This window comes from Nicotiana tabacum, chromosome 15 (assembly GCF_000715075.1).
Source record: "Nicotiana tabacum cultivar K326 chromosome 15, ASM71507v2, whole genome shotgun sequence".
In the NCBI taxonomy this organism is placed as follows: Eukaryota; Viridiplantae; Streptophyta; class Magnoliopsida; order Solanales; family Solanaceae; genus Nicotiana; species Nicotiana tabacum.
In genome coordinates, this window is record NC_134094.1 from 23,128,803 (window position 1) to 23,153,056 (window position 24,254).

General features: G+C 32.9%; 1 protein-coding gene across 1 annotated transcript; it reads left to right on the forward strand.

Annotated features, from left to right (window-relative positions):
• The first annotated feature begins 15,830 nt into the window (after nucleotides 1-15,830).
• LOC107785836 (putative folate-biopterin transporter 2) lies at nucleotides 15,831-23,608 on the forward strand. Its single transcript, XM_016607224.2, has 5 exons — nucleotides 15,831-17,058; nucleotides 20,163-20,422; nucleotides 20,532-20,627; nucleotides 22,083-22,253; nucleotides 22,746-23,608. The coding sequence occupies exons 1-5, from the start codon at nucleotides 16,686-16,688 to the stop codon at nucleotides 23,349-23,351; spliced, it is 1,506 nt and encodes a 501-aa protein (XP_016462710.1). The 5' UTR covers nucleotides 15,831-16,685; the 3' UTR covers nucleotides 23,352-23,608.
• Nucleotides 23,609-24,254: the final 646 nt, after the last annotated feature.

The following is a 24,254-nucleotide window of genomic DNA, read 5'->3' on the forward strand; positions in this document are numbered from 1 at the left end:
CTTTTTTACTCTTGCTATTAGAGTAGCTAGTATTTAAAAAACTATTTGTATTTACTATTTAGTCACTCATTTGACACGAAAAATGTTTTAGACAAAAATACCCCTAACTAAAAAGTAGAATAAATTTTGCAATCTAATAGCTTGTACGGCCAAGCTGGAAAAATCAACTTATTTTAAAAAGTACTTTTTCCAAAATCACTTTTGGAGATAAGCAGTTTGTGATTGGCTAGTCACTCTGAAAAATACTTTTGAGCAATAATTTATGTTTGGCCAAGCTTTTCAAAAAGCGCTTTTAAGTATCAAATTACGAATAAGGACATGAATATATTTGCTTAATAGTTAATATTATAAATAACTAAATAATCTCAAAAATTTGTTATTAAAAACAATAATTAAATATTTTTATTTTATTTAAGTAAAATATGAAAATAAAATTAAAAAATACTTTAATTCTTTTAATATGATTAAATATATTAAAAATTACTCAACAAATATAAAAGAATTCACCCCTAAAATTACTATATATTAGAAAGTTATCCTAAAAATAAGAAGAAATATTAATACATTAATATCCTAAGTATTAAGTTTAAAATAAGTAAGGTTATTTGGTATATACTATATTCATTTAAGGGTGTTTTTGGTAAGAAGAAAAGTCAAAACTATTTTTGCTTCTGCTATTAGTAAGAAGCTACTTTTTTCTGCTTCTCAGAATCTGCTTTTGCTTCTTCCCAATAATATTTTTTTTCCCCAAAAAAGCTTAACCAAACACCATAAGTTGAAAAAACAAATACTTGTGGCCTTTGGATAAGCTTGGCCAAGGGCTATAAGTGTGCATTTTTTCATTGGAGTTTCAAACCCCAAGAACGATTTTTGGGGTTCAAACATTTATGAGTTCAAATCCCAACCACGATTTATGAGGTTCAAACTTTCACAATCTAAGTATGAAAATTTGTTGAAGTTTCAAACCACAATAACAATTTTTAGGGTTATAGGGTTTAAACCTATATAAGTTTAAACTCCAACTACGATTCGTGAGGTTCAAATTTGAGCGTATGAGACGTTATCCAGTTCATAAAAATAACTGCATGAAATGCAAAAATTCTTTTGAATACTTATTTGGGTATCTGCTTTATTTGTATCTAAGCATATATATTGTGCAGATCAAATTTTAGTAACTTGAGGAAGCTTTCATTTTGAATATATCTCTAGCTTGGATTTTATCGTTAGGTAGACTGAATCGTGGATCAGGGAACTAATAACAATATTAGAACAATAGCAAAATGTAATTGAAGTGTGGATATGCAAAAACTTTATTTTTAAAATTCTTTTACGATGAGACAAAAGGATCTTCACACAATTAGAGTCAGTTGTGTGAGATACACAAAATATTTCGTGATATATGGACAAGTTAAAGCTTTAATCTACTCATGCACAAGAGGCATATGTGGTGGAATGATTTAGAATCTTTCCACCCTCAATTAGCAATCTCAATTTTAAACACGAGAATGGTGAACCTCTTGACACGAAAGTCTATACCCTTTAGTACAGGGGCGGATCTACCTTAGGCCAAGCGGTATTATGTGACACTGCTTCGTCAAAAATCTTTACTAATTATTTGTATATAATTCAAATGAAGAAACAAGAAAACAATAAAAAGAATAAAGTGGCATCACTTGTCGTTAAGAACTCTGTAGTTTAACTGGTCAGAACTGAAGAATTCTATGTGAGGCTACGAGTTCGAACCAACTTAGGCTCATTTTATGTTTTAATACTTTTATGCCTCATCTAAAAAAATTAAAAACAATGCGTGCCCAAAAGGAAACACAATACAATTTTTAAATTGGAGGGACGCTGCTGCTTTCTTTGAATGTTGTATTTTTTTTCTTAGTTGTGTTTTAAAATATAATATTATATTTATTTATTTATTTTTTTACGTCTAATAGTGACACCGCTAACAAATATTTATGTGCACGCCACTGCTTTAGTAAAGCCATGAATACAATATTTTCTTACATATATCTTTGTTTTAGTGCCCAAATACATTAACCCAACAAAAGCAGTTCCTTGTGGAAGGAAATTGTTGCTTCAATACCACACAAGAGGGGGAGGGGGGTAATTTGTGTGGAGTTCAATTTTTCGCTTAAACTGATTATGGTAGGACCTGGTTCTTCTAAATGTTCCTTAACTTACTATTACTGAAATAGTAAATGCGGAAAGTAAAGAACACAAGTATTTTATATGGAAAACACCTGGCTCAAAAAGTGAAAAAATCACAACCTTCTTCTTAGTAGGATTTTTTCAAACTCTCCACTAAATCATTGATCCAAAAACTTCATTTATAAAACACTTTTGTAAACCTAGGATTAACTCTAACCCCGTTGTGGCAACCGGCCTCTAACTGTTGCGACAATTTCAAGTTTACTCTAACTTGAATACTCAAATATTTGAATCTCAATTGATGAGTGTCCAAATTTAAAATTGAAGTTTTGTTGCAGCCATATTCAAAACTCCATTGAAGGAGTTTTGAAGCTCTAAGTTCAACTCGGATTTGGAAAAATCTAACTCTAAAGTGAATGGGTTAAGTTTAAAATTATTGTAAAATCTTGTAGTAATATGAATCTTGAGTGCCAGATTGATTGTGTTTGATTGACGTTGATTTTGGGAACCATACCAGTTGAAAAAGAAAGTGAAGATGAAATTTAGTTTTTGTATACAACGTTATACATCATTATACAATATTATATAACATTATACAAAATTATAATAAGAGTATAATATTATATAATATTGTATATTGGGTGTGAAAATACTGTTATATAATATTGATCTTATTTTTTAAAGTAAGTTTCTCTTTCAGTGTAGTAATTTTAGTTTTGTTGCATGTTATTTTGTTTCCCGCAGTTCCCTTTTGCTTTTATTTTGGGTACTTTTTGTCTAGATTTTCCTTTTTGCTTTCACTTCGTATTCTCTATGTTTTTTATTGACATTGATTTTGCATTTCTGTGCCAGCGAAATAATTGTTATAAATCTGTATTGTTGTAATAAACAATTAAACTTTCTGAAATATATAAACAAAACAGAAAGTTAGTAATATTTGTTTAACGAAATAAATTCTGGAAAAACAGTATAGGAATAAATCGAGCCCACTGAATACACAGTGCGTCCTTAAGGAAATTAATCCCCTCAGGTACCCGATGTGCTGGAATATATCCTCCCAGGATAGAACGATTTAACTCACCGGAGTGTTGGTACCAAAACGTCGGTGAACATCGAGCCACTCGAAGGCTGTAAAACACACTGGAATTTTTGTGCAGAAGAAGAAGAAGATTAGAAAATTTCGTAAGGAAAGATTCTAGGATTCAAACTCTATTTATAGAGTTGCTGGCATTGTTTCTAAAAAGGTTTGCAACCTTTCAGAAACAGCCATGGCTGTTGGAACTATTTGAAATATTGCGGGAAAATGGATTTAAAATAATCCGGAAAAAAAAGGGCCTGCTCGGACCGGGTCGCGGGTCATGGGTTATTACGGATTGAATTTTTCGTTAATTATTTAATTAATTAATTGAAAGAAATTTTGTCCAAAAAGATTAATCAATCAATCTTTGACCGAAGTCGAAGCCGAAGCAGAAGCTGAGCCGAGTGAGCGACGACTACGACGACGCGAGGCTTGCCTTCTTCTTAACTCTCTAAGAGCTAGAAGAAGAGCAATTTTATATATACCCATCAAAAGCCTTTTCTTCCTCCAATATGGGACAATGTCCCTTTGACCAAATCCAAATCTGAATCTGAATCCGAATCCGAATCTGAATCAGAAGCCAAAGCCGAGCCGAGCGAGCGACGACGACGATTGTGCGAGGCTTGCCTTCTTCTTAACTCTTTAAGAGCTAGAAGAAGAGAAATTATATATATACCCATCAAAAGTCTTTTCTTCCTCCAATATGGGACAATGTCCCTTTGCCAAGGAGGGAAACTCAAATATTTTATTTTCCCTCCATTTCTCATTCACCCTCTTTAAGCTACACAAGCTTAAAATCTCAACCCACATGAATGGGGCAGGCTATAAAATAAAGGAATGCACGGACTCGTGTGTGTTTTATATGCAAGAATTAATTGCATCTGGATAAGTAGGTTTTCTTTTGAACTTTCCGTAGTGAACTTATATCGGATATACTCGGTCAATCGGTAGATTTGGTATCTTTGAACTGTCGAGCTTTGTTGTATACCTAGACAACATAAGTCACACAATCAATCCTTAACCATCTATGGTTCTCACGGTTGTATTCGTTTCAGCCATGAACACCGCCCGGTTTCATGAGTGCTTATAGAATGGGCCTTTACTTTCATTCCCCTTGAAGCGGCTTACACTTCACACTCACATAGGTGATTTCTAAATGTGTAATCCTATAGACACACTATCTGGTCATATCCTGCCAGACTTAGCAAATCATTAAAAAACTTTTAAGCTTTGTTGACTCATCAAAAAGCCTTAATGCTTTACCTCGATTTCTGAACATTGTCTTCATCACGAGAATGGGTTGAGTTATTTGACAATGTTAAATCGTCATTCATAACTTTGTTTGATCTCTTTGAACCTAGCTCGTGGGATCTCCAGTCTGCTAGGTAGAGTTACCGCCATGATGACTTGTCCTAGACCTTAACCCCATTCCCTTTGATGATCTTTCAACTGTCCCTTTAGATAGGCCTTTTGTAAGTGGATCCGACACGTTATCTCTTGACTTTACGTAGTCAATTGTGATAACACCAGTAGAGAGTAGTTGTCTAACGGTATTGTGTCTCCGTCATATATGACGAGATTTTCCGTTATACATAACGCTCCCGGCCCTGCCTATTACTGCTTGACTATCATAATATATACAAAGAGGTGCCAAAGGTTTGGGCCAAAATGGAATATCTTTCAAGAAATTCCGGAGCCATTCAGCTTCTTCACCGGCCTTATCTAAAGCTATGAATTTAGATTCCATTGTAGAACGGGCGATGCATGTTTGTTTGGATGATTTCCAAGACACTGCTCCACCCCCAATTGTGAAAACATATCCACTCATGGATTTAACTTCAGATGATCCAGTGATCCAATTTGCATCACTATATCCCTCGATCACGGAGGGATATTTGTTATAATACAAAGAGTAATTTTGCGTATATTTGAGATACCCCAAAACTCGTTTCATTGCCATCCAATGTATGTGATTGGGATTACTTGTAAACTGACTCAGTTTACTAATAGCGCATGCTATATCTGGTCGCGTACAATTCATGATATACATCAAACTTCCCAATACTCTTGCATAGTCCAGTTGTGAGTCACTTTCACCTTCATTCTTTTGAAATGCATAACTCACGTCAATTGGAGTCTTGAAAATTTTGAAATCCAAATACTTGAACTTGTCAAGTACCTTTTCAATGTAGTGAGACTGAGATAATGCTAGACCTTGTGGAGTCTTGTGAATTCTGATTCCTAAGATCACATCAGCAACTCCTAAGTCTTTCATATCGAATTTGCTAGCCAACATGCGCTTAGTAGCATTTATATCTGCCATGTTTTTGCACATCATCAACATGTCATCAACATATAAACAAACAATGACTTCATGACCTGGAGTATTTTTAATGTAAACACATTTGTCGCACTCGTTGATTTTAAACCCACTTGCCAACATTATTTGGTCAAATTTGGCATCCATTGTTTGGGTGCTTGTTTAAGTCCATAAAGCGACTCAACAAGTTTGCACACTTTCTTTTCTTTACTAGGAACCACAAAACCCCCAAGTTGTTCCATGTAAATCTCTTCCTCTAATTCTCCATTTAAGAAAGTTGTTTTAACATCCATTTGATGGATTTCAAAACCATACACGGCCGCTAGTGCCACTAACACCCTAATAGATATTATCCTCGTTACTGGCGAGTAAGTGTCAAAGTAATCAAGGCCTTCCTTTTGTCTATAACCTTTGACAACAAGTCTTACCTTATATTTATCAATAGTGCCATCAGCTTTCACTTTTTGTTTAAAGATCCATTTCGAACCTAAAGGCTTATTTCCCGGAGGAAGATCTACCAATTCCCATGTATGGTTATCCAAAATTGATTGAATCTCATTATTGACTGCCTCTTTCCAAAATGCTAAATCAGAAGATGATATAGCTGCTTTAAAAGTTTGAGGCTCATTTTCAAGCAAGAATGTCACAAAATCTGGTCCAAAGGAAGTAGATGTTCTTTGACGTTTGCTACGCCTTGGATCTTCTATACTTGGAGTATTTTCCTTTGGTTCTTCCCAAGGTCGTTTAGGTCTTTTATTTAACGACTCACATTCAGTTTTATACGGATAGATGCTTTCAAAAAATTTAGCATTATGTGATTCCATTACCGTATTAACGTGAATTTCAGGATTATCGGATTTATGAACCAAAAACCGACATGCTTTACTGTTTGTAGCATATCCAATGAAAAAGCAATCAACAGTTTTTGGTTCGATTTTAACCCTTTTAGGTAAAGGAACTTGTACCTTTGCTAGACACCCCCACACTTTGAAATATTTCAAGTTGGGTTTTCTTCCTTTCCATTTTTCATATGGAATAGATTGCGTTTTGCTGTGGGGTACTCTGTTGAGTATTCGGTTAGCTGTAAGGATAGCTTCGCCCCACAAACTCTGCGGTAATCCGGAACTTATTAATAAAGAATTCATCATTTCCTTTAATGTCCGATTTTTTCTTTCCGCAATTCCATTGGATTGAGGTGTGTAAGGTGCAGTAGTTTGATGGATAATTCCATATTCCGAATATATTTCTGCAAATGGAAATTCATATTCTCCACCCCTATCACTTCTAATCATTTTGATCTTTTTATTCAATTGATTCTCCACTTCATTCTTGTATTGCTTAAATGCTTCAATTGCTTCATCCTTACTATTAAGCAAATAAATATAACAATATCGAGTGTAATCGTCAATAAAAGTAATAAAATACTTTTTCCCACCTCGTGATGGTGTCGACTTCATATCACAAATGCCAGTATGAATTAAGTCTAAAGGATTTGAATTCCTTTCAATAGACTTATAAGGATGTTTTACAAACTTAGACTCAATACATATTTGACATTTTGATTTATTACACTCGAATTTAGGCAATACTTCTAAATTAATTAACTTCCGCAAGGTTTTGTAATTGACATGTCCTAAACGAATATGCCATAAATCATTTGACTCCAATAAATAAGAAGAAGCTGAAATTTTATTCATACTATCAACAACCATTACATTTAGTTTGAAGGGACCCTCGGTGAGATAGCCCTTTCCAACATATATTTCATTCTTACTTACAACAACTTTATCAGAAATAAATACACATTTGAATCCATTCTTAACAAGCAAATAAGTAGAAACTAAATTCTTCCTAATAGTAGGAATATGAAGAATGTTGTTGAGCGTTAACACCTTGCCAGAAGTCATCTTCAGGAATATCTTTCCATAACCTTCAATCTTGGCTATTGAAGTATTTCCCATGGAAAGCTCTTCTTCGAGACCAGCAGTAGAGTAAGTCGCAAATGCTTCCTTGACAGCACAAACATGTCGAGTGGCTCCAGAATCAATCCACCACTCCTTCGAATTTCCAACTAAGTTGTATTTCGAAAGCATTGCACACAGATCATCAATGTCATCATTCTTCTCCATTATGTTGGCATGTCCCTTCTTCTTATAATTTTTCGGGAGACGACAATCAGGGACTTTGTGACCGGTTTTTCCACAATTGTAGTAGCTGCCCTTAAATTTCTTTTTGTTCTGCTCCTTAGTCTGTCCAGAAGACCTCTTTCTCTTCTTACTTTTTGGAGCAGTCTCCTCAACGATATTAGCTCCCATGATCTTTGAATTTCCACGAGACTTATTCTCGGCTATTTTGTTGTCTTCCTCAATCTTGAGACGAATCACAAGATCTTCCAACTTCATTTCTTTGCGCTTGTGCTTATGATAGTTCTTGAAATCTCTCCACGAAGGAGGAAATTTTTCAATCATTGTAGCCACTTGAAATGCTTCATTCACGACCATACCTTAAGCAATAAGGTCATGAAAAATAAGTTGAAGCTCCTGAACTTGGGTTCCAACAGTTTTGCTGTCTATCATTTTATAGTCTAGAAACTTGGCAACCACGAACTTCTTCAAGCATGCATCTTCAGTTTTGTACTTCTTCTCAAGTGCATCCCATAATTCTTTCGAAGTATTCATCGCACTGTACACATTGTACAAGTCATCCTCTAAAGCGCTTAAGATATAGCATTTGCAAAGAAAATCTGCCTGCTTTCACGCCTGAATAATCATGAATTTTTTGTTGTCCGTCATGTCCGCAGCAGGCACTGAAGGTTCATCGTTAGTGAATTTCTGCATACCAAGTGTGGTAAGCGAGAAGAACACCCTTTGCTGCCATCCTTGCCAACAGTCCGGCTTGACGAGGCTATCGTTGTTGCCGCAACAGTCGCAGAAGAATTTCCGTTATCAATTGCTATTTCTCACTGTAAACAACAGAAGAATTCAATTAATGAAAAAATCAGAACAGTAAACAATATTGTTATTAACAAAAATAATATGTATAATAAATAAAACCAAAGCTTTTTATATACTGTTTCACAGAAAACGATGAAGTTTTTATATTCTTCAAATCGTTTTATGAATTTTAATACTCTGATGAAGTTTTTTATATCTTCAAATCAGAATAGTAAAATTCAGAAGGAGTAGAAAATCACACAGGTTTTAATCTCCACAAATAAAATATAGAATATAATAAAATAATTTTCTTAAGATTGTTATAAATATGTATTGCTGTAATAAACAATTAAACTTTCTGAAATATATAAACAAAACAGAAAGTTAGTAATACTTGTTTAACGAAATAAATTCTGGAAAAATAGTATAGGAATAAATCGAGCCCACTGAATACAAAGTGTGTCCTTAAGAAAATTATTCCCTTCAAGTACCCGAGGTGCTGGAATATATCCTCCCAGGATAGAACGATTTAACTCAGAAACAGCCATGGCTATTGGAACAGGGTTGTTTGAAATATTGCGGAAAAATGGATTTAAAATAATCCGGGAAATAAAATGTGCCTGACCGGACCGGGTCGCGGGTTATTCCGGATTGAATTTTTCGTTAATTATTTAATTAAATAATTAAATAATTGAAAAGAATTTTGTCCAAAAAGATTAATCAATCAATCTTTGCCTGAAGCCGAAGCCGAGCGAGCGACGACGATGATGGCGCGAGGCTTGCCTTCTTCTTAACTCCTTAAGATCTAGAAGAAGAGCAATTATATATATACCCATCAAAAGCCTTTTCTTCCTCCAATATGGGACAATGTCCCTTTGCCAAGGATGAAAACTCAAATATTTCATTTTCCCTCCATTTCTCATTCACCCTCTTTAAGCTACACAAGCTTAAAATCTCAACAATACTGGTATACATTATTCAATTTTTCATATACAAACTTATACAAAGTTATACATCATTATACATGTACTGTACATATGCAGTTAAAACTGAAAATAAAATTTTGTATTTGTCTTATTTTTTCTCGAACAATTTATGTATAAAGTCATTTTTTTCGTTAATTTATCTATTAAATCATGAACTTCTAGATTTTTCTTTCCTTATTGATTTTTCTACCAAATAAGAAACTTTGGAGCAAATTCTTCTTTTTAGAACTTGGAGAATAAGAGATTTTAGATGTTTTTTTTTTGCGTTTTTATAGATGAAATATGAATATATAAACTTGGATAAGAAGGAGAATGAAAAAGAAAACCATGAAAAATTTGCACCAGAATAAAAAAAAAAAAAAGGGTATGCAGTTTTTTTTCGGATATTAGCCAACTGATATTGGGCTGCATATTTGTAAACTTATATCTTGGGCATCCGATTGGAAGGTTAGCTTGTGGAGTGTATTATAATGTAATTCTCCCTTTGTTTTAGGCAGCATATTTGTGCAAATTTCCCGTACCAATTTAGGCGTTAATTTGTTGCTCAAATATCACACAATCCTTTGGACCTCTGCTATAGAAAAATCAAGAGAATAATTTAACTTCATCCTAAAGAGATGAATCCACGATTTAAGTAAATAATAACGAGTAGGCTCGAAGTTTCTATTTGAAGTTATCAACTAATATATTAGTAAATTTATTAAATAGGACGGATCGAAGTCTACATCATCTATTCATATACGGTAAATTTAATTGATTTGATATAAATACTGCGAATAAGTAATACCACCTTTATAGGCCATTATTTTTTAGTTGTCTTATCAAAGTAATGTATATATCTGAACAAATTCTACTATTAGTATGAGTTGTTACACTGTCACAATTAATAATATAAAAGGTAGGGATTTGTAGGCCTTTGATTTTGGCTTTTAGAGTTTAGACTACGAATCCTTTTAATTTGTAAAAATTGCATGGGACGTTCTATTTGGTTGCCTCTTTTTAATTTATATCCGTTTTGTTTTTTCGTTTGTATCCGTACTCATTTTTTTTGTTAAAAGGTATTTTAAAAATACGATTTTGCCCTTCTTTAATAAAAGACTATTGACAAACTGCGGGACAAAAATTTAAGCATGTTTAGGCTGAAATTTTAGCAAATAAACTAAAATACTTCAGGTTGTTTAGACTGAAATTTCGGGTAAAACTCAGGACAAAACTGTAGACTGCGTTACAAAACTTCAGCATGTTTTGGTATGAAATTTTAGCAAATGAACTAAATAACTTCAGGATGCATTAGCAAAAACTCTTTAGAAAATTACATACTGCAAGACAAAAACTTAAGCATGTTTAGTTTGAAGTTTTAGCAAATGAACTAAAACATTTCAGCATATTTAGTCTGAAATTTTAGCAAATGAACTAAATAACTTCAGCATGCATTAGCAAAAACTCATTAGAAAATTACATACTACAAGACAAAAACTTAAACATGTTTAGTCTGAAATTTTACAAATGAACTAATAAACTTAAGTATGTTTAGTTTGAAATTTTAGCAAATGAACTAAATAACTTAAGCATGTTTAATTCGAAATTTTAGCAAATGAACTAAATAACTTAAGCATGTTTAGTCTGAAATTTTAACAAATGAACTAAATAACTTAAACATGTTTAGTCTGAAGTTTTAGCAAATAAACTAAATAACTTAAGCATGTTTAATCTGATATTTTAGCAAATGAACTAAATAACTTCAGCATGTTTAGTCTGAAATTTTAGCAAATGAACTAAATAACTTTAGCATGTTTATTCTGAAATTTTAGCAAATGAACTAAATAACTTCAGCTTGTTTAGACTGAAGTTTCGGATAAAATTCATGACAAAACTGTAAACTGCATGATAAATAACTTCAGCATGCATTAGCATGAAGTTTTAGCTTTAATGTGAAACAACTTCGTGCTATATTAGCATGAAGTTTTAGCTTCAACATGAAACAACTTCATGCTACATTAGCATGAAGTTTTAGCTTCAAGGTGAAACAACTTCATGCAAGTGTGATTCTGAAGATGAATCTGGACAATTTTCTGATTTTTTTATAAAGTTGCAGAGAGGAGAGGAGGAGATCGTTTTATATCTTTTGTCAGGGATGTAATTGTCATATTATTACGGATTTTTTGTGAGATAGCTACCAAATCAATAATTTTAAAAAATACAGGTTAAAAGATGGCACAAATATAGGGTACGGATACAAATCCCCCTTTTAATTTATGTTTACGGATGATATAGAAATGACATCAGGCATTCACTCTAAAGGGCTGATATTTAAGAATTAGCTAGTGCGTCCCGAATTTCAGTTTTTTAGTTCAATTTTTCGGGACAAAAATGTTTTGAATTATTCTGTAGTTAAAATTTATAGCTTAAAATTTTAGAATAAAATAACTACGGACTAATCTCTAAATAAGATAGTTAAGAATGACTATTTGTGCACTTGCCCACGAATGATGCTTAGAATTATTCCTGACTTTATAAAGAACGTGACCACAAACTTAACTTTAGAAGATCGACCAAATAGGGTGTAGACCTGCAAAAACTCTTTCCCCGCCTCAAAGAATTCTGGACTGATTCATTAATGTTAGGGGTCGTTTGGTAGGGTATATAAGAATAATGTAGAATATAGTGTATTAGTAATGCAGGGATTAGTAATGCATGAGTTAGTAATGCATGGGTTAGTAATGCAAGCATTAGTTATGCATATATTATTTCTTATAAACTGTTTAGTGTGGTGTATTAAAAATTATAATGCATTGCATAATTTTTAAGAAAAATAGTTGTTTACAAAATTGCCCTCCATATTCTCTAGTTTTAAGGGACTTTAAGGACAATTTTGTCTTTAACCATACTAATGCATGCATTAATGGCCTTGGTATTACTAATGTCATGGTTTTCTATACATTACTTATACATAGGCTAATACCAAGTATGATGTATAACTAATGCAAGTATTAGTTATACATAAGTTGAAAAAATATATCAAACAAGATATTAGTAATGCACAAGACTAATACTTGCATTATTTTTTCTAATACCTCTTACCAAACGACCCCTTATAGTGTCAAATAGGTAAAAGTTTTAGTTAAAGTATCATTAATATAAAAACTTAAAATAGGAATGAAAGGCAAATATATTACAAGAATATTTTACTATTCCAAAGATTAATAGCGAAATCTATGATAAGAAGCAAACTAGGAGTTCTAAATTTAACATTTATTAGATACTTAATATAACTTTAAAGTTTAGAGTAAATTTAAAGAATTTGACCGAACCCGTACTAATCTTTGGAATTTAAAGAATTTAACGTTCTAGCTCCCTCTTTGTTAGAAAGAGATATAAATCTACTTTTTTTTGGTCGTAGTGGATGACATTAATGATTAAACTATCTAATTAAGTAGATGACAAATACTTAGAACAGCGGTGATTAGTATTATGTCAAACGTGCGAGAGATAGTCTACAAACTTCAAGGAAGTTTTAAATAATTCTCAAAATTCATTATTGTCTCCTTTCTTTTCATATTTGTTTTTTCATCAAGGGATATGCCTTTGAACTGATAAATATTTCAGGGCCTTTTACACTTTTAGCCCGCGTCAGAATTTATATTCGATAACCGAAAAAGTATATAAAATTTATAAAATTTATATATATATACATATATATATATTTCGACTATTATTTTAAGAGCGGCTATACAACGTTATGTTTTCAATATTTTTAAACTAATGATAAGAATGGGACCATAGCAAACTAGAGCCCCTCTTACCCCACCGTACCTCTCCCCGGCAAATACTTACCTACATCCAACTTTTACAACAAGTTAATTAATGTGTATTTTCATCTTATTTATTATATAAGTAATAAAAAAATATTAATTTGATATAAAAACCATTTTGCTCTAATCCTATCTCAGCCTCAAGTTAAATAATTAAAAGTCACGTGAAACAACAATCATGAGAAGTAGGGGTGTACATAGGTCGGGTTAGTTCGAATTTTTCAATTATCAAACCAAACCAATAGTGACAGATTTTTAAATTTATAAACCAAATCAAACCAAACCAATAAAGTCGGATTTTTCAATATCGGTTTTTCTCGGATTTTTCGGGTTTTTTCGAATTTTTGGATTTTTTTCCGATAAAGTCTTCATAGCATGAAATATGTAACTTATGCTCCAAATATTTCTTAAGCCCTAGTAAAATAACTATATAATGTATTTTTTTAGAAACTAACACAATAATATGAGATAAGTCATAGCATTATACTAAAATATTCAATAGCAAAGATAAAATAATAAAATAATATAAAATAAATATTATTAATTAATAAGCCATAATGAAAATTAACATCTAAAAATACTATATAAGTCATGCTAAAATAAGTATAGCTAATAAGTACTAATATTAATTACATAACTAAGCACTAAAGAAAAAGATAAACTAAATTATACATTTTCATTATAAACCAATGTAAAATTAAAATAATTATCCAACACTATCGCCATTCCTATTATTGAATTGAATTTCTTTTGTTAGCATTAGTATTGATTTGAACTTTGTTTGAGTTACTACATTTATAGTATTTAATTTTTTTTACCATTCAAGATTGTTAAGTCTAAACTTGAAATAATACATTAAAAAATAAAATTGTAAAAAAGTTTAAGAAATATTTATAAATTATATTACAATAAATATTTATATGTATAAAATATTTTTAAAAATTATATAAATATACTATCGAGTTGGTTTGGTTTCGGTTTAACTTTTGTTTTTAGTTAAAACCAAACCAAACCAGTTATGGTCGGGTTTTATTTTTCAATACCAAACCAAATCAAACCAAACCATATCGGATTTTTTTTTCGGTTTGACTCGCATTATCAGTTTGGTGCGGTTTATCGGTTTTCTTTGTACACCCGACGGGTAGGTCTATTTTGGTCCTTCAAATATAACCCTGAGCATATTTAGTCCCTTAAGTATGCTAAAATGGAGCACCTTTAGTCCCACTAACACAATATGTTCAAAAACTAACGGTATTACCCAACTCTGATTCATGAAACAAATCTTCTGCTCTGAAGCAAAATGTTTCCTTTTCTTTTATTGGATAACACAAATTATCACTTTAATTCCTCAATTTTAGATAATGTCTTCTAAAATTTTGACCTTGAAAATATCCCTTTCTGTGCTAGTTTTCAATGAGAAAATGATACTGTATAGCCGCTGTAAAAATAATAGCCGAAAATATATATATATATATATATATATATATATATATATATATATATATATATATATATATATATATATATATATATATATATATATATATAAAATGATACTGTATAGCCGCTGTAAAAATAATAGCCGAATATATATATATATATATATATATATATATATATATATATATATATATATATATATATATATATATATATATATATATATATATATATATATATATATTATTATTTTTACAACGGCTATACAATGTCATTTTCTCATTGAAAACTAGCACAGAAGGGGATATTTTCAAGGTCAAAATTTTAGAAGACATTATCTAAAAATGAGGAATTAAAGTGATAATTTGCGTTATCCAATAAAAGGAGAGGAAACGTTTTGCTTCAGAGCAGAAGATTTGCTTCATGAATCAGAGTTGGGTAACACCGTTAGTTTTTGAACACATTGTGTCAGTGAGACTAAATGTGCTCCACTTTAGCATAGTTAAGGGACTAAATATGCTCGTGGCTATATTTGAGGGACCAAAATAGACTTATCCTAAAAAATAAGGGACAATATTGGCCAAAAACTCCATCCGAAAGGAAGTGTTAAGTATTTAGAGTTAATTTCTCTCTTCTTATGCATGTGCTCTTGTTCCCTCTTTTCCCACAACAAAATAAACAAAAACAAAGTACAAAAAGAGATTATACAAAGATATCGAGCGTAATATACATTAAATTATGACAGACATGGGGACATAGTTTTTCTATTTTATTCCTTCCTATCCATTTTAGTTGTCATATATTTTTTTTCTATATGTCCCTGTAGAAACTATTAATAAGGACTTTTTGATTATTATATTCTTATTTATATCTTCCATCATCCATCATATTGATCTCTCTTCACTAAATTTTCTTTGTACGTAATTTATTAATTTTTAATTTAAAAAAATAATAATAATAAGGGTAAAATAGGAATATATTAATTAATATTTTAATTTTTTAAAATGATAAGTATTTCGTACCAATTATTTTTAATAACTAGGAAAACTAAAATGGACAACAGAAGTTTTGATTTTAAAAGAGACAAAACAGTAGAGGAAAAGAGAGGAAAAAGCAGGTAGCCGTAGTCTTGGTTTGAAATGTTAGTTTTTATGACAGCCAATAATAATAAACTACAATATATACAGAATGTTGATGTGAAGTGTGAACAAAGAATTGTTAAAATCATCTTCTCCTTGTAATTTTTACCTGTCCCCTATAGCCATTCTTGAATCTATCTTATTCTTACCCTCTTCAAAGAGAGAGAAAAAGTATAATTTAGTAGCAATATGCAAGTTGAAAGATTAATTAATGGTCTTTGGCACATAGTTTTGGGCAATCTTGAGCATTTAGCAAACAACAAAGCTTTCATATCAGATAAAGTTAGAATCTTTTTGAGCAAAACATACCATATTCAAAGTTAGTTGGGTGAAAACAAGCCCAAGAGATCCCCATTTGCTTGGAAGTTGACTTTTCAAGCCATTTTTTTGAACCAAAATCTTGAAAAACCTAATCTTGAACTGGGGTTTTCTTGTTTTTTTGAAACCATTTTACCTATAGGGAGTATTCAAAGTTAACTAGGAGAAAAATCTCTAAAATCCCATGTGTAAAACTAGCCCAAGAGATCCCCATTTTCTTGGAAGTTGACTTTTCAAGTCATTTTTTGTACCAAAATCTTGAGAAAACCCAATCTTGAACTGGGGGTTTCTTGTTTTTTTAGTCCATTTTACAGATTGGGAGTATTCAAGGAGAAAACTATCTAAAATACCATGGAAATAACAAGCCCAAGGGATCCCCATTTGCTTGGAAGTTGACTTTTCAAGACATTTTTTTGTACCAAAATCTTGAAAAGACTCTATCTTGAACTGGGGTTTTGTTTTCTTGTTCTTTTGAGATCCATTTGTAAGTATTTGGTGAGTTATGGGGGAAGAATCCAAACTTCAAATTCATAGTGAAGAGGAAGTTGAAGAAAGTGAGAATACCGACGGGATCTGTTGTAGTTCTATGTTGTGTGCTCCAATCAACTGGTTTAAAATGCTAGCTGTGGAATTGCACTGGAGTTTTGTGTTTGGTGTTGTGATTGTATATGGAGTAAGCCAAGGACTTGGTGGAGCTTTTTCTATGATAGGGACAGAGTATTATATGAAGGATGTACAAAAAGTGCAGCCTTCTGAATCTCAGGTTTATTCTGGGATAACTTCAATTCCTTGGATTGTTAAGCCTTTATGGGGTCTTCTCACTGATGTTGTTCCGATTTTGGGGTATCGTCGCAGACCTTACTTCTTATTCGCGGGTAAACTATGCAATGCCATTTTGATTTTTTTAGTTTCTTGCTGATTTTAGAACTTCTCTTGATTATCTGTTAGTTTAGATATAGTTAATGTTGTTTAAGGTTGATAAAACTAGTTGGAATCTATCCATATAACTTTGTAGTACTTACTAAAACTGGAAAATGCCATGTCATAAGTGGAGTTATCACTAAAAAGGAAAATATTGTTTAGTGGTTTCCAGATGTCCACTAAATAACTGGGAATCTTGGTACAAAAAGATAAGATCCAGATGTGATATCTTTTCCAGAACTATAGTTAAACTTCTCTGCTCTTAGCCTCAGCTGTCATTGGAAGAATGAACAACAAAACAAACAAACAACACCCCAATATAATTCTAATAGTGGGGTCTGAGGAGGGTAGTTTATACGCAGACCTTAACCCTACACTAGGGTAGAGAGGCTGTTTTCGATAGACCCTCGGCTCCTTCCCTCCAAGAACTCCCCATCTTGCTCTTGGGGTGACTCGAACTCACAACATTTTGGTTGGAAGTGGAGGGTGATCACCACTAGAGCAAACCACTCTTGTCGTCATTGGAAGAATGAGAGTAATATAATTATCAATTTAATATTGTAAAACTTCTTTTACTCTTTTAAGGTATAAATATTAAGAAGGAAAATCTTGGAGCAATAGTAAAGTTGTCTCCGTGTGACCTATAGGTTAGGGGTTCTAGCCGTGGAATCACTGATGCAGCAGGATAGGCTGGACTGACTATGTCACACCCTTGGGGTGTTGCCCTTTCCGTAACCCTGCGTGAACGCGTGATGCTTCGTACACCGGGCTGCCCTTTTACCTGTCGGGTACGAAAAAATTAATTTTTTTATTTTGTGTAGAGTGTTTGTAGTTCATTGCTGTTTCCAAAATGGGGATATAAGATATTCAGGAATGCCTCCCGCCAGAGAGTCAATTGGCCTATGGTTCTCAACATTAGCTAATAACAAATTTAATTCCAAAATTTTTTTGTTGGATAATAGTAGTGATGATTGAGGCTTAAATTGAAGTGGGTAATTCCATAACTTGATCAACTTTAGTAATATCCTATGCACTCCTAGATACTCGTTGTACTTTTAACAGTTATATTTCTTTGATTTTTTGGCTTGGTTGCTTGGTAGATTAAAAGTGGAATGTGGTTGCTCAATGAAATTCTGTTCTTTCTTGGAAAATTTCCTCTTCATAGTTTATGATTTTAGGTTTGACATAGATGTTTGGTTTCCCAAAACAATTTTTGTTTCCACGATTTTGCTATATATCATCGTTTCACACAGTGTAAATGTGCACACCTAAGTTGCTCGGACATGAGTGCGGGTGTCCGACACAGGTGCGGATCTAGAGGTCGGATCCTTCGAGATATAAATTCTAAGATTTGGGGATATGGATCCTGATACGGATACGGGTACGGGGATCCGGCTAAAAATAATTCAAAAAAATAAAAAAAAATTCTAAATTATGAGAAATTTTGTGGAATACTTTTGTATTCTCAAGTGTGGAATTCTTTTTCATTCTCAAGTTGTACATAAGTAAAGGATTAATTTCCTAAATAAGGTATGCTATTTTCTTCAAATTTATCATAGTTTTGGTTTTGATTCGGGAATCAAATTGTATCTCGTCTCAAATTTTTCCATCCGCCGTGGTCAAAGTACCCAAAATTATTTGACCAGATCTGATATGGATTTCATACCCACAGCCGTACTAGTGTCGTGTCGACACGGGTGCGGCACCTAAACTGCCGTGTCGGAGCAACTTAGGTGCACACACAGAGGAGAGAATGCAACTTGAATAAAAACAAGTTGTATGCTGCATTGGTTGGGTTTGATAGGAGGCCTGCCGTTGGAGATCAAAATTGAGAAGTTGGGCAAGATTTGATGGGTATTTTTGTAGTAAAACTCTGTGGGGTATTGTTCTGTGGAGAAGCAGGAGTCAATTTTTATGGTGGCATTTACAGTCATGCTAAAAGAAAAACACTAACATTATTTCTTCCCCCCTTTGAAAGAACATTAAAGTTTTCCATCTTTGCTCTCAAGATAAAACTGTGTTTGAGTGCCAGTGCTTCCATCAGTTCTTGCCTTGAAATACCATGGTGGTGGTAGAATCAAACTTCACCTTTTAGTCAGTATAGTGATGTAATGATGATTTAAAAGCGGCATACAGAAACGATTGAAATTAGGGTAACGTTTTATGGAAATATGTGGGATCATGAAATTAGGATAACTAGTGTCTGTTCGATCATAGCTCTAGATGCAAGAACAATCTGCAATGGCTACTATTGAGGTTTGTTAATTTTTTACTAAGCATTCTTTGAAATACAAAATACCAAGAGTTTGAAGGGGTGAAAAAGCATAAAATTAGATGATCATGTGATTTTTCTGATTAGATGAAGCAATGAATGATTCCCTTCTCTCAATTTTTGTGTCACTGCTTTAGTATTTTTCTGGTTAGAATTCTCTGTTTCTTGAGGTGATATTGGTCTGAGGTTTTTGACATAAACCAGCTGCGGCACAGATTTACCAACATGCTCCAGACCTGTTTAGCAATCTAACAGTGCAAGAGGAGGTGGTTGAACTTATAGCATATGTTTAGAAGATCCTATTTGGATTTATGAGTTTCAACTCCGTGCCATGATTCTAATTATTTTAAGATGCAAACAAATAGGTAAAAGTGTTGACTGCTATAAGGTTCCAAGTCCATGTGAATGACTCCATTTCATCCTATTAAGAACAAATTCCTTCTTTCTTTTCTTGCGGTTAGCCGTTATCTAGAACGATAAAAATGGAAATGTATCTTGATCTTAGAAAATGTTGACAGCCAAGAACAATGTATACATAGTATTAAGTCTTTTGAAAGAAGGATCATGAAAGTGTTGACAATTTGACATATATCTTGTTACTTAAGTTTTATGTACTTGATAAGGAGACATCTATATTGACTAACAGAATTAGCTAATGACTGATGTAAGAAATTAATTCCCCTTTCCAAAGTTGATTCGATGGAAAATAACTGAATATCTTCTCTGTAAATTATTTCTTTGGTATATTTTCAATTTTATCGAAGTACGGCTTTTCAATGATTCCAGGTTCTCTTGGAGTTGTCTCGATGCTATTCTTATCATTGCACAAGAACTTGCATATTGTGTTTGCACTGCTCTCCTTGACCGCAGGAAGTGCGGGGGTTGCAATTGCGGACGTGACCGTTGATGCATGCGTTGCACAAAACAGTGGTTCTCATCCTTCCCTTGCAGCTGATATGCAAAGCTTATGTTCCTTGAGTTCCTCAATTGGTGCACTAGTCGGATTTTCTTTAAGTGGTACCTTAGTTCACTTACTTGGCCCTATGGTTAGCTTTTTATCCCTTAATTTCGAACAACCTACGATATTCTCATTATAGCATAGTGAATATCCAAATATAGAAGATTACTTCTGAATCCTTTTTTTCTGAATAAAAGGGGGTGTATGGCTTATTGTCCATACCAGCTGTGCTTGTGTTTTTGGTTGGAGTTTTGCTCAAGGAACCTCAGACATACAATTTTGCTTATCAACAGGTACTTACACCTCATCTGGCTACTTTTTAGTGAATAGGTCAGTCTTTAAAATCCTAAGGGCTTTTTACATTTTTATCCCGCCAGCAAAATAATTACAGGCGGTAGCCCTAATATACAAAACATGTACACTGATTATGTGTATAATATGTATATTATATGTATATTTATACTTAATATACAAAACATATACACTTTGTCGGCTATTGTTTTGACAAAATTACATTAAATATCACTTAGGCCTACGGCTCATCCGAAAACGACCCACATTTGAAGTTCTAACCTGGTTTGGCCCAGGTTGTACATATTTTGAAATTTTCTTTGCACCCTTTAGCCACGTTAAATTGTAAGTCAGTTTTTTCGTTTTTATTTGGCGCTCTCTCTCTCTCTCTCCTCACATCTTCTACATATGCTTCAAGGAGTTGTCATTGTTGCTTCTCCCCCTGTGTCACATGGTTGTAATGTAAAACAAATGAAGAGTAGAAGTCCACTATTGAAGGCCAGTCAAAGCTTCGCTTTCGAAAATAAGATTTTTTGAGTTTGTTAGTTGTTTGGATTGGATGTTGTTTCAATTGATTCAAAACATCAAAAGGAGTTCAAAATTTAAATTTGAAGTGATTTGGAGTAGATTTGAGCAAGATTTGAGTTAAATTTCAAAAGAGACACCAGAAAGAAGACGAAGTAAGTTTTTGTATAATGATGTATAATATTGTATAATAGTGTATATGTGTGTATGAACACCTCTTATACACCATTTTACATTTTTATACCCATTTATACAGGCGTCTGCAGACGAAATTCTTCCACGATTTTCAGTTGCAATTCTTGTTCAAAACCAATCCAAATCTCCATTAAATGACTTCAAATTTTATATACAACCTCCTTATACAGTTTCTAACAAGTCTAAATAATACCCACTCCAAATTTCTTACAAAACTAAATTCAAAATTTAAACCCACTTATTTGCTTGTTCAACAATGGTGGACCAGTCCAAATCTTCATTAAATGACTTTAAATTCTGTATACAACCTTCTTGTACTATTTCTAACAAGTCTAAACAACATCCACTCTAAATTTCACAAAAAATCATATTCGAAATTTAAATCTACCTATTTAAGTGTGTTCAACAACGATGGATCATCTTAAAAATCTAATTTCTACCACCCTAATGAATTTGGTTTGTTGAACTAATATTTGAGTTACAATTACTGATTTGAAAATTAGATTAAAAGCTTGAGCAATTTTTTTTTTTAAAAAAAGAATAGTAATTTGAAGAACCTATTGGAGTTGGATGTTGAATCTTAGCCTATTATTTTTGGGCTATAACTTTGCAAAGTTAAATATAGGCCACTTAATTGCAATACATGCGAGTGAGTTGTATTTATATGTAATCCCCCCTATTTTTTTTTGGGCGGCTCAAAAATGTAATTATCCCAAATCCTCTTGATGCATCTTCAGGTAAACCAGAACTTCACTGATGCTGCCAAGGCTATGTGGAAAACTTTGAAATGCCCGGAAGTTTGGCGACCATGTCTTTATATGTACTTGTCCTTTGCGCTGAGTTTAGATATCCAGGAAGGAATGTTCTACTGGGCAACAGATTCAGACGGAGGACCACATTTTTCGAAGGTGGAATAACTGCTAGACATGTTACATTCCAATCAAGCCAAGTACATAGTAGAATCATGAATTCCTTAAACTTATTGTTAATTAAAGGGAAACTAAAATGCCATTTGTTCCAATTTATATGTCATACTTTCCTTTTTAGTCAGTCTCAAAAGAACGTTATACTTCCTTGTTTAGGAACAATTTAGCTTCACAAGTTTCAAAAGTCTTCCTTTCTTTCTAAACTCCGTATCGAGTCAAACACCGCCACATAAATTGAGATGGAGGGAGTAACTCATCTCCAAAATATCCAACATGTAAGGCTTTAGTTAAGAGTGAGGAGACGTCACACGAGAGGTTCTGCTGTAACTTAGAGTATCCTCTCTCTACCTAACAATACCAGATTAATGATATGAGGACAAAAACAAATAAGGGATTATTAGACTAAGATTAGTTATTGTACTCTTTTGGGGATAACAATGGAAATGTAACCTTGTAAACTTTTTATTCCTGCAGGAAAGTATTGGATATATATCAGCTGTAGGCTCCGTTGGATCGTTATTGGTGACTATACTGTACCAATATGGACTGAAAGACTATTGTTTCCGAGACCTGCTCTTTTGGACTCAGTTACTGCTTGGTCTGTCAGGAATGCTAGATTTGCTGCTGGTCTTACGTTTAAATTTGAAATTTGGCATTCCCGATTATTTCTTTGTGGTGATAGACGCAAGCATATCTCAAATGATCAGACGACTAAAGTGGATGCCACTTCTTGTTCTAAGTTCCAAGCTCTGTCCTTCTGGCATTGAAGGCACATTTTTCGCCTTGCTCATGTCAATCGACAATACTGGACTTCTTACATCAAGATGGGGAGGTGGATTGTTGCTTCATGTCTTTAAAGTTACAAGGACACAGTTTGATAATCTCTGGCTCGCCATTTTGATAAGGAACATTTTGAGAATCACTCCACTTTTTGTACTATTTTTGGTTCCAAGAAGTGATCCTAACTCCTCTAGCCTTCCTGATGAAGTGTCGGATTCAAAAGAAAACATTGAAACTCCAGCAACCGAGAATGAAAATATTGAACTTGTCGCTCTGGTTCGCAACATGGATGCTAGATAGCGGATTATACACGTTTTATGGAAGTAACACCATACTTATAGAGATAGTTACGAGGTACAAGTTTTAGACACCATCTATTATTTCGTTTAAAGTTTAGATAGTAAAAGTTGCTGGATAGAAGATTCATTTTTCTGTGTCTTTATGAGTTTTTGTCACATTGATAACAAATGTGAACATGGAAATTACAGTCTGAAAACATGTAAAACACTTATTTCTTGTGGATCGTATACGAACAATGTGATTCACTCGTTCAGCTTGTGATTTTTCATTTATTGCTCAATTTTCTGTATATTGGATGTAATTCTTATCATATTTGTAAATTATTGTTTAGAGCTTGAAACTGCAGAAATGGATTGTGCTATATGAAACCTCAGAGATGCTTTTTTGTAACTATATTTAACTTATCAGGAGTTTTTACAGTTTCTTATTTTGTTGTTTCTTTTTTTTTTTTTTTTTTTTTTAAAAAAAAATTTTATGTTCTGTAAATGAATGCCTTTTCAAGAATTCCCCCTAAGTTGTTTGGAACCCACAGGAAAAAGGAAAGGAAAAGAAGAGGAAAGAATGAAAAGTATACTTTTTTTGTTGGTTAATAGGGGAAATAAAATACAAAGAGAACAGTATTTTCCCTGTAATAAACGGTTAAAAGTGAGGATTTTCTTTTTTTTACTTAGGCACTAAGGCATTCAAGATCTATTAGCTCGACTAGTCCGGATTCGCGTTGGTAGGTCTACTAAGGGGGTAAGATGCTTCTTACCAAGAAAGTTTCCATTCCAAAGACTCGAATCCAAGACCTCTACTTGAAGGTGGAGAAATCCGAATTATCTTACCACACTCAGTGGGTAAAAAAATAAAGATTTGATTTATCTCATATTTCACTTCCTTTTCCTTAGTTTCCAAAAAAGT